Raw genomic sequence first — 16792 nt, forward strand, 5'->3', positions numbered from 1 at the left:
AGGACAAAAAAAACACATCAACTCACCCCTTAGGGCATCGGCGGTAGTTGCCAGGAGACCGAGGAGGCTTCGGCTGTGATGATGGATCTGGTCGTGAAAGTCCTCCTTGGCTTGCTGGCGCAGATGCTCCTCCATCTCCGCATCGCAGCAGCGTCCGCCGCAGGTCGCTGAAAAAGTCAAGAGTGGATATTTTATAGCAGCTGGAGAAAATTTCAATTTTCAAAATCGCCGATATACTCTTATACGCTATTTTCACGATCTCGCGGTAACCTAAAACTGTCGGGGTAATATGCATACACGATGTATCCACTGAGGCGTACCTAACGTTTATATCCGTGAAATATTTCGAGTAAATATTTCATGCGCACGTCAATCCTGCAGGTGCATACACGTCTGGAAATTCCGGCTGCGTCAAACGCATTTGTCAAATCGCATTTCCTCCCTTCTATATATCCTCGCGTCGTCGTCGCAGCGACTCGCGGGGCAAACAAAAACATTGTTCTGAGAGAGCGTAAATCCACGCGCGCGCATTTGCTTGCAAATCGCGGAGCGCATCTCCTTGTCTTTGTCTGTCTGTCTGTCTGTCTCTCTCTCTCTCTCTCTCTCTCTCTCTCTCTCTCTCTCTCTCTCTCTCTCTCTCTCTCTCTCTCTTTCCCGAGCCATTTCTCAGAACTCGAGATCCACACACGGACTCGAAATTTGCCCGGAAAACACGTTGGACGCGTACAGCGTATTTCTGGGTCAAAGCTCCACAATCGCACAATGGAGCGAAGAAAAGAAGTTGAAGTAGAGGGCGACGCTCGAGAAGGAGAGCGCGCGAGTGTACAGGGAAAAATTGAAAGGCAATCTTCTGGTCCCGTTGCATATAGTCGTCGGGGAGCCTAGCGCAGCGAATATTCAGCCACCTGCCCGACAGAGAGAAAGAGAAGGCACTTTGCATGCTCTTTGTGCCACTTGGCACGAATCGACTTTACATTCCTTAATCTTTCGCCTACTCTTACCTTCGTGCCGCTAGCCGAGCTTACCCTCTTTATTTCCAAGCTCCGTTTCCCCTCGGATCCGAGTGAGCGCGCGCAAGGTGGTATTAGAGATTATTCGAGTGAACGGAGACGTGTGCGGGATTGAAAAAAAGAAGAAGACGAAGAAGAAGTTTGAAGGGCGGAGCCCCCTCTCTCAATGGGCAAACTTCCGCGTTGAATTCTCCACTTGGCGGTATTGCGAGCGAGCATGAAAAGAGCGGCAATTTTGGGTTATGTAGGTCAAAGAAGCCATTAGCATCAGTCAACACAAAAAAAGCATCAGAGTAGTAGTCCAGCTCGCGATGCAACCACTCAGAGCAGCTCTCTCTCTCTCAGTTAAAGGATTAAAAGCAAACCTCGGCAAAGCTCATTTCCCCAAGCGCGCTTCAACCCCGCCGCACAGCGCATCAGTGTAAAAGAAGCATCAACGGAAGCGCGCGCGTGCAAGCAAAGCGAAAAAAGGGGGGAAAGCGACGAATCGAGAACATACACACTAGACCGCGCGCTCGACTCATTCATTCATCCTTCCGCCCATTCATCGTCGGAGCGTGTGCGTGCGTGCCGCATCACACACGTGTCTTCGATGCACTGCGCAACTCCTTTTTTCGTCGGCCTTTCTTCTTGCCGTCGTCGCCCCTCTGTGCGAGCTTTGGCGTATCAGCTCTCGCTGCGCGACTTTGCTTTACGCGCCGATGCCATTCAGCGAGCGTTTACGCTCTTTCTTACTCGAGCGCACTCCAGTCGAGCGACGCGTTCAAAGGTAATTAATCCAATTAATGCCGCGGGCGAAAAGAGACTGCGATGACGACGACGCTCTGTCAATTAATTTCATCCGCGACGACGAAGAGAGCGGGCGCGAGGGTTTAGAATGCGAAGGATCACGATGGTTGGGGGCCGGAGCTCTTGAAAGTTAATGGTTCAGACTTTGCGGCTCTCTCCGTTTTAAGGGCTTCGCGGTGATTAGATCGACGGTCGAGGTTTAAGCTGCGGTGCTGGTACAACTTATTCGGCGGATTTGGACGAGGTACTACAGTTATACGAAAACTATATATAATTTCCAAGTTTTGCGCAAACATTATTGCACAGCATATCGATATTCGCGCAATCGGTAATACAGGCAGCAGTTTGCGAACGCGAGAGAAGCCTTCAAGAATCAAAGTGAATATATAACTCGACGCGAAATTCGTACGGGATTCTTAATTGACGCAACTTCGGCACCGAGTTCGAATCGAGCTGTTGAATTGAGCTTTCGTCCAACGCCGGCTAATCCGTTTGCGCGCCCAGTAAACTGCTTCATTGTGTTCGAAATCGGATTATAAGCCGTGTCCGATTGACTGAACAGCTTTCACAGACGGAAAAAGTCATTTCAATTCTGGGTCAGACATATATATTTGCCCGAATAATGCGATTAGCCTTAATCGTCTTAACCGATTAAAGGCGTATCTGGCGTGCGCGCGCGCGAGTATTATTTCGCGATGCGTTAATTGTTGAAAAGCGCACACGACAAATCCGATAACGCTGCAAATTTTTCGCTTGATTTACGCCGCCTTACAATAAGCTAATCCGGAAAAAATGCCAAAAAGGCGTGTTGTACTGAAAAAGGACTCGGAAAAAATTTCATCAGCGAAAGGCTTGATCATCAAAGAAGATTAAGCTCGAGCAACAACATTAGCTTACAGGCCAGCTTACACAAGAGCCTTTAGCAACAAACTTATCGAGCTCGTAGCGAGGCACAGTTTTCCCCCCACGAGAGCATACACGCCAAATTGCTCTGCTGCACTTTGCCGGGGCTTGTTTTTTCGCGCGCGTACATCGCCTCGGCGATCGATTTCCGCGCAGCCGTCGCCGGTAATCCGTTTTATTAATCAAGCCGTATACCCCGGCCTCTGCACATTTAATAACACTGATTTCGCGAGTCTCGGAATTCATCACACGCGTACAGCGTGTGTACACATAGCCCGATTCAAGATTCACGGCCGACTTGCGATATTGCCTATTCAGGAGCGAGATGAATTCTCCGAACGCGGCGTTGTTTCATTTCCGGCGCTTCTTTCCACCTTGACGTTGTCCTCTGACAGGTAAACATAAAAAAAGGCGACGCTTATCCGGCGTGAAAATCGACATCTCCCGAGCATAAAGGCGTCACATAAGCACACGCGCGAGTATGGCGAGCTGCGATGCAAAAAATGTATAAATGTCACTTCTCACATCGAATCAACATTATATAAATGTCAGCGTCGACGGGCGTCAATCCGGTAGCGCGCAGATAGCAAAGATATAACGGCGGTGCATGCAGCGATGCAAAAAAAAAACCCACTCGCAAAAGGAATTTCGAAACGCGCGCACCACCGAGCGAATTAATTGATCGTTTTCACGCAACGCTGACTCCGTGCGACGGCGCCGAGCGCGCGGATTTGAAATTTAAAATTTTTCCCCGAGAGAGAGAGAGAGAGAGCCGCCACGCGAGAAAAATAATCGTAAAACTCGACCGTTAGCGTAATTGCGTTTCCGGCTATGCGAGTAGAGTGTAATCGCGGCCGGGTCGCCGCGTTTAAGCAAATTAATCGTTTCGAAGAAAAGGAGGAAAATAAAGGGCAACAAGCTTGTACTTTTACGATCGCGCGAGAGGGCTGCAAACGGAGATATATTAATGCGCGCGGGGAGAGGAGTATATCCGGGGCCAATTTCGATTCTTTAAATCCTCTTGTAGCGGGGATCGGGAGAGCGACTAGTTCGCGGAACAATCGCGATGCACTTAGAGAAAATCGCATTTCTTCGGCGGAGGCTAGCTATATATTCAACACGAGCCCGGCAGCAGTAACCATCTATCGCGATAAATACACAAGTCGAGCGGCTCCTTTTTGCGCCGGCCGTGTATACACTGCGGAGGAAAGCTGCGCGAAAGAAAGAGGGGAAAATCGATAATTCAGCTGGGACGCGTACCGTATCGAGTTGAAGAATAATCGTCCGCTCTTTACTCTCGCGCGCGCTCTCTTTCCCTCGGTCTCCTCTTTCAATTCCCAATAAATGTATCTTCATTAGCGGCGCACTGGGCCACGGATTCCTCCGCGCGACTTATCCCGGCTTAGCCTGTTGCTGATATTTTTCTCCTTTGTCCCGTCCATTGTGTTCGCAGTCCGCTGGGAATGTGAGACTTTGCTTTTGCTTAATATAAATGTTCGTACTTCGTAAAACTATGTATTCAAAGTTTAATCGGAAAAATGATCGACGATCACTTCGTACGCCAATTAGAGGGGTAAGGCGAAACGGTAACATTTGCAAATAGGGCTGGATGCAGCGGCACACGCAGCAGCTGATGCAGCTGTCCATTCACGAATTCTCCAGCAGCAGTTGCGGTATAAATACATCGTCGCGGACAAAGTGATGCCCTCAATGGACGCGTACATAATGCTGCAAACGCTGCAGGATTTCACGCGCGGAATCTCATTGGCTTTGTTGCAATGGCGCACGATGTGACCGCACATGCGTCCGATGGATTAGAGCCGGTGTACGTATACTGCGCGTACAGTCGCGCTTGTAATTTTTCATCGAGGTCTACCAGAGAGTGCAGAGTAATTTTTTCACCACCGGATTGGAATATCTGCGCGGGAAATCGATGTAGCAAAATAATATAATAATTCGCAGCGACAGGTATGACGGATAGGCGAGGACACGTAGGTGTGACAGTTATGAAAGCGAGTGTACGTTGCAGGCGAATTATTATGCAATCAAATTGATTAACTCGATGTGCGTATAAATTATTCGCGTGTATGTACGACGAGCTCGAATAACTTCATTAATCACCGACTAACTCGACAGTTGACAATCCCGTACAAGCGGCCGATCATCGCTATGCAAAAATCGATCGATCGCCGGCGAAAATTTTAACGACATCTCAAAAGCGCGCAGCAAAAGCAAATTACAAGCCATAAGCACGCTCGCAGCCGTAAAGCCGCGAAAAGCCGCAGTCTACTGGAAGTACGTCGCTCGTAAAACCGTCACGCCTTATTCTTCCCTGACTTTTTAATGAGCCTGTACGTCCCGACGCGCTCGAGCACACACACACACGTATACACGCGGGAGCCAAGCAAGAGAGCGAGGCTTTATCTCGCGCGCGTGTCTCGAGCCGCGACCCTTAAGAAAATGTCACGCGCGCGTAATCAGAGAGGATCTTCTTTCCCCGAGCTTCTGCTGCTGCTATGAGGATAAACGCATGCTCCGAATTTCAAAGCGACACCTCGCGCATTCTATCGCGATTCCTTGGCATGCCGACTATAGACCTTCCTTCTACACTGCGTTGTGAGCTGCGTGGTTTGGATGAAATAGTTGTGGTTAGCCATTTTGAGAAACCACTGCAAAAAATGCTTTATGATATCTGTGATGTTTTTTTCATTTTAAGAACGCCGCGTGTATACTATTAGATTATTTTGTCGAGAAGCCACCTACCGCGAGTGAAATCTTTCGGATTATAAAAACAAGTTTTTTGTGTCTCCAGAACAAAGCCAACAACATAAGCAGCGCATTTATAAGAAATCGGATTATCTCTCGGAAGATGTTTCGACTAAACACACTTTTAAGCGTGAAATATTCAACGGCAGCAAGCAGCGCAGGAGTATATCGACAATAACTCACTCTTAATGAGATTGCGTCGTAAAGCGCGATAGGAATCGGATTACCGTAAAGCATTTTGCCACTGGCCGGTACAGTTCGCTTCGGTTCGCGCGCCGTTGACTCATTTCGATGCCGATTTATGTATTAATTTCGAATTAGTATATCTTAATTTAAATTCGTCTTCCCGTTTTCGGGCTTTAACCAATGAGAGATTTATCAGGGTATTAGTGGCGCGCGCGATAAATAACGGTTTACGCGCGCCTCGTTATTGCGAAACTGCACCGTTGGGAGAAAAAAAAGGAGGTAAGAGAATATTCGAGCGACGATCTTAACGTTTGGCTATACTTGTTCCACGACACCTCGCTAAAAACCTTACGGGATTTCACGCTGATTATAAACGGATTACGAAACGACGACCATACTGCGAACTTTTAAATTATTCCCGCGTGTTTGTTGTGCAACGCTGAAAATGTTTCATTCGGAAGCGAATACTTTCGAAAATAACGAAATAATAAATACGTTTATTTTCCATAGCATGAGGAGCCGAAGCAGCAGGCCAAACAAGGCAGTTTTAGCATAAGCGCGGCACACCACTATATCTGGACTCGTTGCGCACATTGTTGTGAGGGAAATGGAAAACTGTCATAGACCCAGGGCGGTCAAGAAAGTGTCAGTCCAAAATTGCTTTGTTTCGATAACTGATATCGCTCTATCAATTATCAAAGCTTTGGTTGGACTCGCCAGTAACGAAACACACACCTCCCTGGTAGAAAGTTGTCACATCACAATTTCTCAATTTTCACTGTATAAGGTTCAATCGAATTTCGCAGACATCGCCCAGTAAAACGAATAGACTGATCTTTTTCAGAGCAGGATACACAATTCAGGCATAAACCCCAGGTGAGTTCCATCGAAATATTGCAAGCATTAAATAATTTTTTAACAGCCACCCACAAAACCGTGCAACCTTCATCAACCTCCGACCCAGCGATCATAACTCATTCAATCAGTAGCTCGCGTTTCGCTAATTATAGCAGCGACTCCCCCCAATAAACAAAGCGGAGCGCGTACTGCGCTCCCCCGTTATTCAATTACCATTAAACGGACCTGTATCTATATATACAGCACCTCGCGCGTGTCACCTGCACGCACGTGCTTCCATTGGAAAAAATTCGAAAAAAAGGAGCGAAGCTCGCTGCACGCGACGTCAATTTTCCGTATAGGGCGATAATGCACGTGTATTATTACCGGCCTGTTGTATAAGGCGGGCAGAAGAGGAAGAGAGCGAGAGAGAGAGAGAGAGAGAGAGAGAGAGAGAGAGAGAGAGAAAAGCGTTGGCGAGAAAGCAACCGGCTGGAAGGAAGGAAGGAGGAAGGAAGAGAGAGCCACGCGCCGCCGAGAGATGTGGGTGCGTGACGAGTCCTCCGGCGCCGGTCAGTACTTGCTCGTGAGATGCTGCTGCTGCTGATGCTGATGGGCGAGAAGGAGGCGCAGCAGAGGAGAGGCAAAGAAGATCGAGCGATCCTTTTATGCTGTGTTCTCGAGGAAAATAGTTTTCTTGTAATACGCCATAAACTCGCGTGTTTTTTTAAGATTCGCATCGTTCGATAACATTAAAATGCATACATATATACAGGCAGTACAAGTGTGCTGTGCCCATAGAAATAAGAATTTACGAGAAGAGAAGAGAGCATCAGCGTAAATCCTCATTATTCGCTACTGTAAAACCATCTTCTATATAGAGAAGAAAAAACGAGCGGACGTTTCTACTATTTTTCTTCTCCCTCTCTCGGCGCTCGCGAGCGGCTATAACCCTGAAACCGCAAGTCACGCACATAAAAACGCAGTTCGAAGTGCATACACGTGGACGCCTCTTCTCGTCGCGTCCAAGGCTTTTCGTAAAGATCGCGTGCGATTAATGTCGAGATGAAAAATATCGCGTAGAATCAGGCGGATTTTCCGCGGCGCGAGATACATTAGAACCAGATGGGTCGCTGATGGAGTTTTTTACGTAACGTGCATCACGGGAGCTATTGCGCGAGATAATCGTTCGATCCGCGTATTTCTGATGGGAGAATAAGCGCATCGCGAAGTCAAGAACCTCGTATCAGAGGATTGCCATATAAAGAGTTCAATAACGCGCTCGCTTCCAATCACGCAAAACGGCCCAGCACCAGCTATTCTCTCCTCGCTCTCACCCGACGCGTCTGCACGAAGAGAATATAAAGCGAAAAACGGCAGAAAAACGGCAGATAAACGGCAGATCGAGCTGGATGAGTCAGAGACGCGCGGCAGCACGCGTGAAATCCCTCGGAGGAGTTTTCGCGCGCCTCATAATGCATCTCTCTCTCACTCTTTCTCCCCCAGCGCTTCATCCGCACGCTTCCGATTAGCGATTACGATCGGCCCTCGGCGGCGGGCCGCTATATGCAGCGCGGTTTTATCTCCGATTTATCTCTCTCTCTCTCTCTCTCTCTCTCTCTCTCTCTCTCTCTCTCTCTCTCTTGCGCACGCGCGCGCGAGATTCAAGGTCGCGACTCTCTTGCGCATACGTATGATATTTTTCTCTCTCTCTCCCCCTATCTCGAGTGTGCGAGAACGCGCGAGGGTATATTATACCGATATCTCTTTGTATCTCTCGTTTTCTGCTCGATCGCGATATGTACGCCGAGCGCTGCAGTGTGTGAAGTTCAAGGGGAGAGTCGAGGTCGGCTGGTCGTGGAATTTGAAAAAAGTTTTTTTGCTTTTCGAATGCGCGCGCGGGGAAAATAGTATGTAACGCGAGAAACAAATATCGGCAGGCTCGTAAATCACGAATCGGGTATATCGCGCATGCACCGCACAAGAGAGAGTGAGAGAGATGTTTCGCTGCAGCGTCGCAGAAACCGGACCGAACTTATCTCTCGCTGCTCATCGATTAATTAAACAACTTCCCGCGAGAGCGACAATTTTCGTTCGGGATCTGTCCGCTTTTTTAATGGACAACAAAGCGCGTATACGTGTTGCGCAAAGGAGCATTCCGACGAAACAACGCGCGGCTACTAGAGTTACGCTGCAGAAAAAGCTCGAATTAGACGCTAAAAATAAGAAATAAAAACAGCGCGTACGGCAGCTGTCAAAGAAGGCGCATTGAGTAACGGACACGAGAAGAATTTCTCCTCGCGTTTCAAACGAGCCGTCAGTCGGCCGTTCTCAGCTCTCGAAGCTGAGAGAGAGAGAGAGAGAGAGAGAGAGAGAGAGAGTACGTGTATGTATAGGGGCTCATTATAATCGCAGCAGCGTGCGAGAGCGGGAATTCAATCGCCAGCGTTCGGCGCACTTTGTGCCTATTATACGAGAGACGAGGTCGAACGGCTACCGGGAATATTCGCTCTTCATACATCTTGCGCATGTAGCTATTTTTGGATCCTGTAAGAGATGTTATTGTTCGACTTGTCTTTTTGGAAGAATTTTAATAATCGATCCCATTCGGGCTATTTAGCTTGAGTGATTACATCCCCCCACGTCAATGACACAACAAGAACAAAGCCGGCAGCGTGTCCCCCAGGTCCCAAACAAAATTACACTACGTGACCTCCTCCACGTCAACCGCCGCATTCCTCGTGCCTCCTGCACCTTCCCAATCCGCAGCGATGCACGACAAAGGGAGAAGAAGACGAATGTAGGTTTATAATAATACGCATATGTATATGCAGGCGCACAATGCACAAGAGCCGAAGAGAAAAATTGGAAAGGCGACTGTACAAATAGCGCGAGCAACATGTGGTCCGACAGGTGGAACATCTGTCGGAGTGCGGAGAGCGAAAAGCGCCGCGCGCTGCTCCGGTGTGTTGGGTTTTTCACCCGCCGCGGTGTATATATATATATATATATATATATATATATATATATATATATATATATATATATATATATATAGTATTTGCCTTGAGCTTCGACTGGCAGGTGTTGAACTTTCGAATTTCTTCCCTTCGCGGCCTTCGCGGCCTTCGCTCTTGCTTCACTTCGACTTTTCTTCTTTTTTGCTGAATTTCATTCGATTACGGAATTTCGCTTCTGCTTGTAAGAATTTAACGCGCTTGTAATTTTTACACTCTAGTTACATCCACCTTTTTGCTTGCTCGCTGCTGGTGAATATTCATCGCGAAGGGGAAATAAGTCTGCGTAAATTAACGTATAATTACGGCTCGATTACACCGCTGTAATATCGAGCGGAGCACACGACGGCCGAGAGAATTTCCTTGGAGGCTGATTATAATGAGAAGCGCGCGGGGCTCGATTTTTAATGCATAATACGTTGAATTCGAAGCTTCCTAATTTGAAAATGCCTTGTATCTCGATCAGTTCCTCGCGGTTATATAGCATACGCGAGTGACGCGCGCGGATGGAAAAACAGAGAGATTACCCACTCTCCTCTCTCAAAAGGTACGATAAGCCCGCGCGTGTCCGCCAAGCCGAGGATAAATCTTTATCAAGTCGGGAGGACACACGAGACACATTTTACGATCGTCGTCGCAGTCTCTTAACTGACGCGCGCCACTAACGCCGACGAAAACTTCACGGCGGGTGTAAGCTTCATTGGACTGTACACACCAGAGGCGCGCGACGACGTTTTTATCGTCGAGGCGAAATTTCACTGCGATAATATTGTGCGAAGCTTTGAAGTCCGGGAATTGTCATCGGCGCGCAAAGAGCTTTAATAGGCCGGGCTACATGCTAAGTGGAATTTTAATTTGACTTTTTTTCGTCCCAAGAGTAGGAGCCTTTGAGTGACGTCACTTTGTTGTTGCAACTTCAAAGGCTTCGGAAATAAAGCTAGATGTGCAAGCACGAAAAAGGGCGTTGATTTGATGAATCGAGTGAGAATTGCTAACGAGGATTGTATTGATTTTATTTTACGAATTTTCCTATAGGAAAATGCAATAAGCCGATTATGATCGTTAAAAATTGAGCACGACGGCGTATTTCAATATTTCAATCGGAGGCCCCTCCTCTCATGCAGCGTAAATGTTCGGAAGAAAGGGGAATATCGATTACTTTTGAAAGCCTCTAATTACAAAACGCTTTACAGAGCCACGACTATCCCACCAGCCGGCAACGTACACACCGCGGTGTGCGCACGAATCATTAACCCAAAAAGTCTCGAATCGCGGGAGAGAGAATCCGCTAGCCTCTCCTCCTCCTCTGAAAAATGTAACCCTCGCGATCTCCTCAAATCCCAAACAAACTGCTCGAAATCCCGGGCTCGCGAAACTTTCGAAAGCTCAGCCATACATCCAGCCAAGCTCTCACGCGATCGATCACTTAAACCGCCCCCCCCCCCCCACCCTCTGTGTGCGCGTGTATACAAGCCAAGCCGCCACCTCTTCTTCTCAGCTCCACACATACGCACACTCTGCTGATCGGCAGCTCTCAAAGCCCGAAAGAAAAGCAAAAAAGGAAGCCGCCGCGTCGATTGAAAACGGCGCGAATCTTAGTCACTCGGCTGAATGAGACTCGCTTCTTTTTGCTCTTAATTACGCTCGCGGGACTGAGAGCGAGATCTCTCACGGGGCGCGCCTTTGAAGCTCCAATCTCCGAGGCTTGATTCGCCGTAATTCGCGCCCCGGGATAAAGAGCTGATAAAAGCCGGCCGCGTGTGTAGGGAGGAGAGAGAGAGAGAGAGAGAGAGAGAGAGAGACGACGACGACGACGACGCTGCTGAATTGAGGCTTCCGCTCTTTCTCGTTCGGGAATCGTCCGCTCGCGGTTTTCCCGCAAATAAGTGCACGTGCGACCTTTTAGCGCTCGTTTTCGATGCGTCTATACGGAGCTGCAGAGGGAGTGTTTTCGCGCCGAGCTGTTTATGAAAATTTCATGGGGGAGACGGCGGCTTCTTATTCTTTTAGTGCGCTGGAAATGCAGGGGATCGGGTTCGCGCGGGGTTGACGTTCGACGCTGGGGGAATCGCGAAGCTACGTTTCAGGGGATCGAGAGACGAAATTAAAGTGTCATTTTAAATATTAGTGATTCGATTTCGCGAATAATGCAGAATAATCCAGAAACTCCGTTCCAATCTAATGCTTTCCGAATGAGAAATTTTAACTATCCATAGGTATAAGCTCGCTTAAATATTCGATGAACGCAGCGAATGGCTTTTTAATTGAATTCAGTAGCCTCATCTCGTTTATCTAGTATTCACCGAAAATCCCGTACGTCCGCATATCCCCGTGGCGATCGTCATCGTCGTATCGCAATAAAAGCCATGCATCCCGCACGCGCGCACGAAACAATGCCGAAAAATTAATTTCTCCCCTGCGCGCGCACCAGAAGTACATACATATCACGGCACGCTCAAACCTGCGGAGAAATTCGCAACAATAAGCGCGAAACAACGCGCGACGAACAAAGGCCCTACACTCGATACGAGAGAGAGAGAGAGAGAGAGGAAAAAAGGAGCAGAGCATAAAAGAGAGGAGAAACGAGCGCGCACACGCACACACGCGAAGAAGAAAGATTTAACGAGAGGAATTCGAGAAGACGGCGGCATTGCCTTTTTCGGAAGGAGAGGAGGAACCGGACGAATAATCCGACACGGTACGAAATGTACGACGCGCGAGCCGAGGATATTTCTTCCCACGTGCGCGCTCAGCTCTCTCTCTCTCTCTCTCTCTCTCTCTCTCTCTCTCTCTCTCTCTCTCTCTCTCTCTCTCTCTCTCTCTCTGCTATAGATATACCCGTGTGTATGTATAGTACAAGTTGTGTGGTGGCGCCGGGCGATCGTCCGATCGTGTGCCCAGTGGATATATGCTTATATACTCGAGCGCGAGACTCTCGGTGAAGGTGAGCTCGATCGAAGACCGTCGTTAAAAGCGATTTTGGGCGTAGACAATGTTACGTACTCTCCGTGATGCGAGATGCAGCAGGTATGAAATGTATGTGAATTTACGATTGCCAAACGGCCAATTACGAAAAGAGCAATGTAAGATAAGAGCCGTCCATTGTCGAGGGAGCAAAAAATCATTTTCATTATTAGCCTCGTGTAAAATGGAAATCAGATGACACAGTAGTTTTATTGTGCGATGTTATGAATATTTTAACGATTTTATTATTTATTAACACCGATTATGATGCAACGCGTTGTGTACTCTCGGCAGCTGAAAATAATTATTCTTAAATAATTAATTCAAACACACAATAGATCTACACTATAGAGTCGCGACGACCATCCGGCTTTCCTCTGCGCAAAAATTCTCTCGCGCATCGATTCCAAAGCGGCCGCCAAATCAAACGCCGTGTCCCGTGCGGTCGAGAGAAGAAAAAGAAAGACACGTCCCATGATCGGCGGCCGTTTCCGAAAAATCGAGAGTCAAACGACACCGACGCAGCAGTCACGCCCGCGGTGCCGGTGGCGCCTTTGCCCGTGAATCATGCAAATTGACACGAAGAAAGAGGAGCCGCCGCCGTCGACGCTATTATTTCGGCCTCTCTCTCTCTCTTCGTGCGTATAGCATGAACGAACTCGACTAGGGCTGACTTTTACCCCTGATTATCCTGCAGGTATAGAGACACACGGCGTGTAACGCACGGGAAGGATCTGAAAGGAGCCGAGAGAGAGAGAGAGAGAGAGAGAGAGAGAGAGAGAGAGAGAAAGAGAGAGAGAAAGATCGTTTTAAATACCTCGAGTGGAGGTATATACGCGGGCGGGTCCGGGGACTCGCAGGTTGCTGAATGAACGATCGATTTGTAGTAGCTCTTGTAGTTCGTTATTTGCTGGGAGGATCGGATTTGTATTCTAATGCGCGTTACAGTGTTAGTCATGTAAATAGCTCCCCGTTTAGGGAGGCTCGGCCGTGGCGTTTTCCAAGTTGGACGGATTAGTTTCGCTCGACAAAACGGCGCTTAGCGAACAAATCGATTTTTCACGCGCGACTCGAATCTCTTCGAAACTATCTTGTCTTATATGGAAAGCCCGATAAAAAAACTCGTGTATACCGTACGGCGTTTCGAGATTTTGAAACCTCTTCTTCTCTCTCTCTCTCTCTCTCTCTCTCTCTCTCTCTCTCTCTCTCTCTCTCTCTCTCTCTCTCTCTCTCTCTCTCTCTCGCTCGTAAGAGAGGAGAAAAAAGTCCCAGCCGAGAAGACCACCCAACTATATACACTGCCGATACATCGTCGCGCATCGTCTTTTTAAAATTGAATAAATTTCGCGAGTCTTCCACCTACGGGTCACACACCGCGGTATTTCACGCAATATTCCGTCGTAGCAGACGAGTTCAAACGCGTCCGTGGGAATTTGGCGCGGATCGTAAAAATTAATTGAATCCTCGCGCAGCAACATATAATGCGTCGTTTATGTTTTTCTTCGTGCGCGCGCGCGCGCTCGCGTATACACGCTTGTATGTATAATACGCTCCGTTTGATGGGGGAGAATAAAGCGCATTGTCGGCGGCGGCGGCGGCGGCGGCGGCGCGCGGATTCTCGGAAAGACCAATAAAACTCGCTAATAGAAGGCGAAAGTCTATTAAGTCTATAGTTTATCGGCGACGGCCGATAAATTAAGCCGGCAGAGGAGCTATATGGAGGTATATGGGATACAGCCACGAGGAGAGAGGAGAATCAATTTTTCGAAATTCGATGGTTATAGATGGAGAAGAGGAGAGCTCGTGGGCTATTTTGACGTTTTTACTGCTCTCTATTTTAATTAGGTGCTGGATAAAAGAGCGCGTCGTCCTCGGCAAACGATCTTGATCGCTGTATGCGCCACGAACTAGAACCTACTCAACATAACCGCCGTATCTCCCCTGCGTTAAACGAAAAAAATCCTCATAAAGCAAACTGCACCGAAACGACCGGCGCGAAAAAACGCGCAAAAAACGAAAAAAAACTCTCTCTCTCTCTCTCTCTCTCTCTCGCACGCAAGAATAACAAACTAGATGCAAACGCGCGCGCGGCCGCAAGGAAAGTAGCCTAGAGTTTCGCGACCGCACACGGCAGCAGTCGCCGAATAACAACGTTTTCTTCCGCTCGTGCCGCTCCCCCTGATGTACAGCGTGTGTACATACACATACGCGTACCTGTGTGCATAGATGCATACGTGTGTCGGTGTGTGTGCAAGCGCAAGAGAAGGAGGAGGAGGAGGAGGAGGAGGAGGAGGAGGAGGAGGAGGAGGAACCGCCTTCTCGCGGTGCGTGGAGGGACGGGGGGCACTTATTTATGTATGAATGCATGTACGACGAGGCGAACAACACTTGGCCCTTTCTCACGCTGCACTTCACGGACTTTATAGCGCGGCTTTATGGTTATCCTTACGGGGAGCGAGCGGAAGGGAGGGAGGAGCAGACCGATGCGCGGCAATAAAGACGCGACGACGAGCGCGATGACACAGAGAGGAATCTCCACCGTGATTCTCTCCCGCTCTGTATCTTCATCTCTCTCTCTCTCTCTCTCTCTCTCTCTCTCTCTCTCTCTCTCTCTCTCTCTCTCTCTCTCTCTCTCTCGGCATCAAGGGTGCGGGGATTCTCCTCTAATCTCTTCTTAAGCAATATTCTGATTACGTCATTCCCCCGCTTTTTTAACGCGCGTATTCAATTATGCGGCGGCGCTGCGTTCTTCCGCCGCGAGATCAGAGAGGAAATTAATAGAGAGGATTAATCCTGCGGCTATATTGGATGCTGCAGCGCGTGGCAGTGATAAAATCGTCGATTTGTCTCTTTCCCGGAATACACACAGCAGATATGACGGCGCTAAGAGGATGTATACGAACGAACGTGCAATGCTGCTGCTGCGAGCTTTCAAAAAAATCGCGTCTCTCTCTCTCTCTCTCTCTCTCTCTCTCGCTCTCGCGATCGAAGTAATCCAGCAAATACCATTCGACGAGCACTCCCGCTAATGCATCGCGCGATAAAGTCATCGATACACATCGCGCGCGCGCACTTATAGGTACGCTCTCTCCCCGGTGAATTACGAGGCTTAGTTGGCCCACACGATCGACGTCCATACTCTCCAACATCCGAACGGCAAAGTTTCGAATTTATTAGGGGGACTAAACTCCCTCTCTCTTCCTGCGTACGGCAAAGTTTTATCCCGTGTATGTACTTACCGCGAGCTTAATTCGAGGAGCCAACTCGCTTCGCTTCCCTTTTTTCAGCCCCTACTCGCTTGCGCACGCGCACAAGTCGACGGATAATTCTTGTCGCGCGCGCGCGCGCGCGGGCTCTAAGTACCCACTTCATCTTTAATGAGATGAGAGTAGACGCGTCGTGTAGCACTAACGGCTGAATAATTCAGCGTTCGATTGTTTCCGAAAATTTAAAAGCCAACTACAGCTATACACGCTTGCAGATGCGCGCTTGGCTAATGGCGTTGGCGCTCGCTTCGAAAATCCGTTTTCTGCCCTCCCGAGGGAGAGAGCTGATCGTTGCACGTATGTATCGCGATCAATCAGAGCCGGAAAACAAAAATCGCTTTGCGTCACGCGCACACGGCCAAAAAAGCCGCGACAAAATCAATGCGACCGCTTTCCTTTTCCCTGTCTCTGTCTCTCGCTATAGCTCCATAGTGTATGTAGACGTACATGAGCGCGTACGTACAGGCGTACACGGAACAAGACAAGAAAGATTGATTAGCTATAAAGCGCTCTCGGGACTCGTCGCGTCCTGCAGCATTGCAATTTGCATCGCGCGAGCGGAGCTCGTTTTATTTCGCTCGTGGTGGTTTCTTCTCTCCCTCTCTCGCTGATTTGAAATAGGAGGCCCTTGGCTTGTTAGTTTTATTGGCGGAGTTATTTACTGCTGCTTTCATTTGTTAAATGGCGAGAAAATAGAGAAGCGCGCGCGGTGATGCGTGCTGCGGCTCTGAACTGCCGAGAGGTTTTCTCTCTGCGTTAGTAAAGAAGATTCTCCGAGTGCGCGCAGCTACAAGCGATACTAATCAGTCAAACAAACAAGTCCTTCGTCGTCTTTCGTAACTTCTGTCATTTCTCCGTCATGGAAGCAAGAACGCAATGAAATGGCATTCATCGCTTGCACCACCTTGGCATACAAGCACTTTCTTCGATCTTGAAGAAGCAAGAACTTCGTCTTCGAGTTCTTCAGAGCATGGTAAGCTCTTTCCACTTCGTCGTCGACAGGACCATAATGGGAATCGGGTTTTTTACTCGCGAAGACCGACTTGCCCTGAAC

At 48.6% G+C, this 16792-nt stretch overlaps 1 protein-coding gene across 1 annotated transcript in view; it reads right to left on the minus strand.

Annotated features, from left to right (window-relative positions):
• The window catches only part of LOC100121936 (division abnormally delayed protein), a 110695-nt gene that overhangs the window by 87214 nt on the left and 6689 nt on the right, over positions 1-16792 (minus strand). The window contains exon 2 of the mRNA XM_003425338.5: positions 27-167. Within this exon, the coding sequence (XP_003425386.1) occupies positions 27-167 (141 nt within the window). The remainder of the gene's footprint in view (positions 1-26; positions 168-16792) is intronic.

The sequence above is a fragment of the Nasonia vitripennis genome, chromosome 2 (assembly GCF_009193385.2).
Source record: "Nasonia vitripennis strain AsymCx chromosome 2, Nvit_psr_1.1, whole genome shotgun sequence".
NCBI classification, from domain to species: Eukaryota; Metazoa; Arthropoda; class Insecta; order Hymenoptera; family Pteromalidae; genus Nasonia; species Nasonia vitripennis.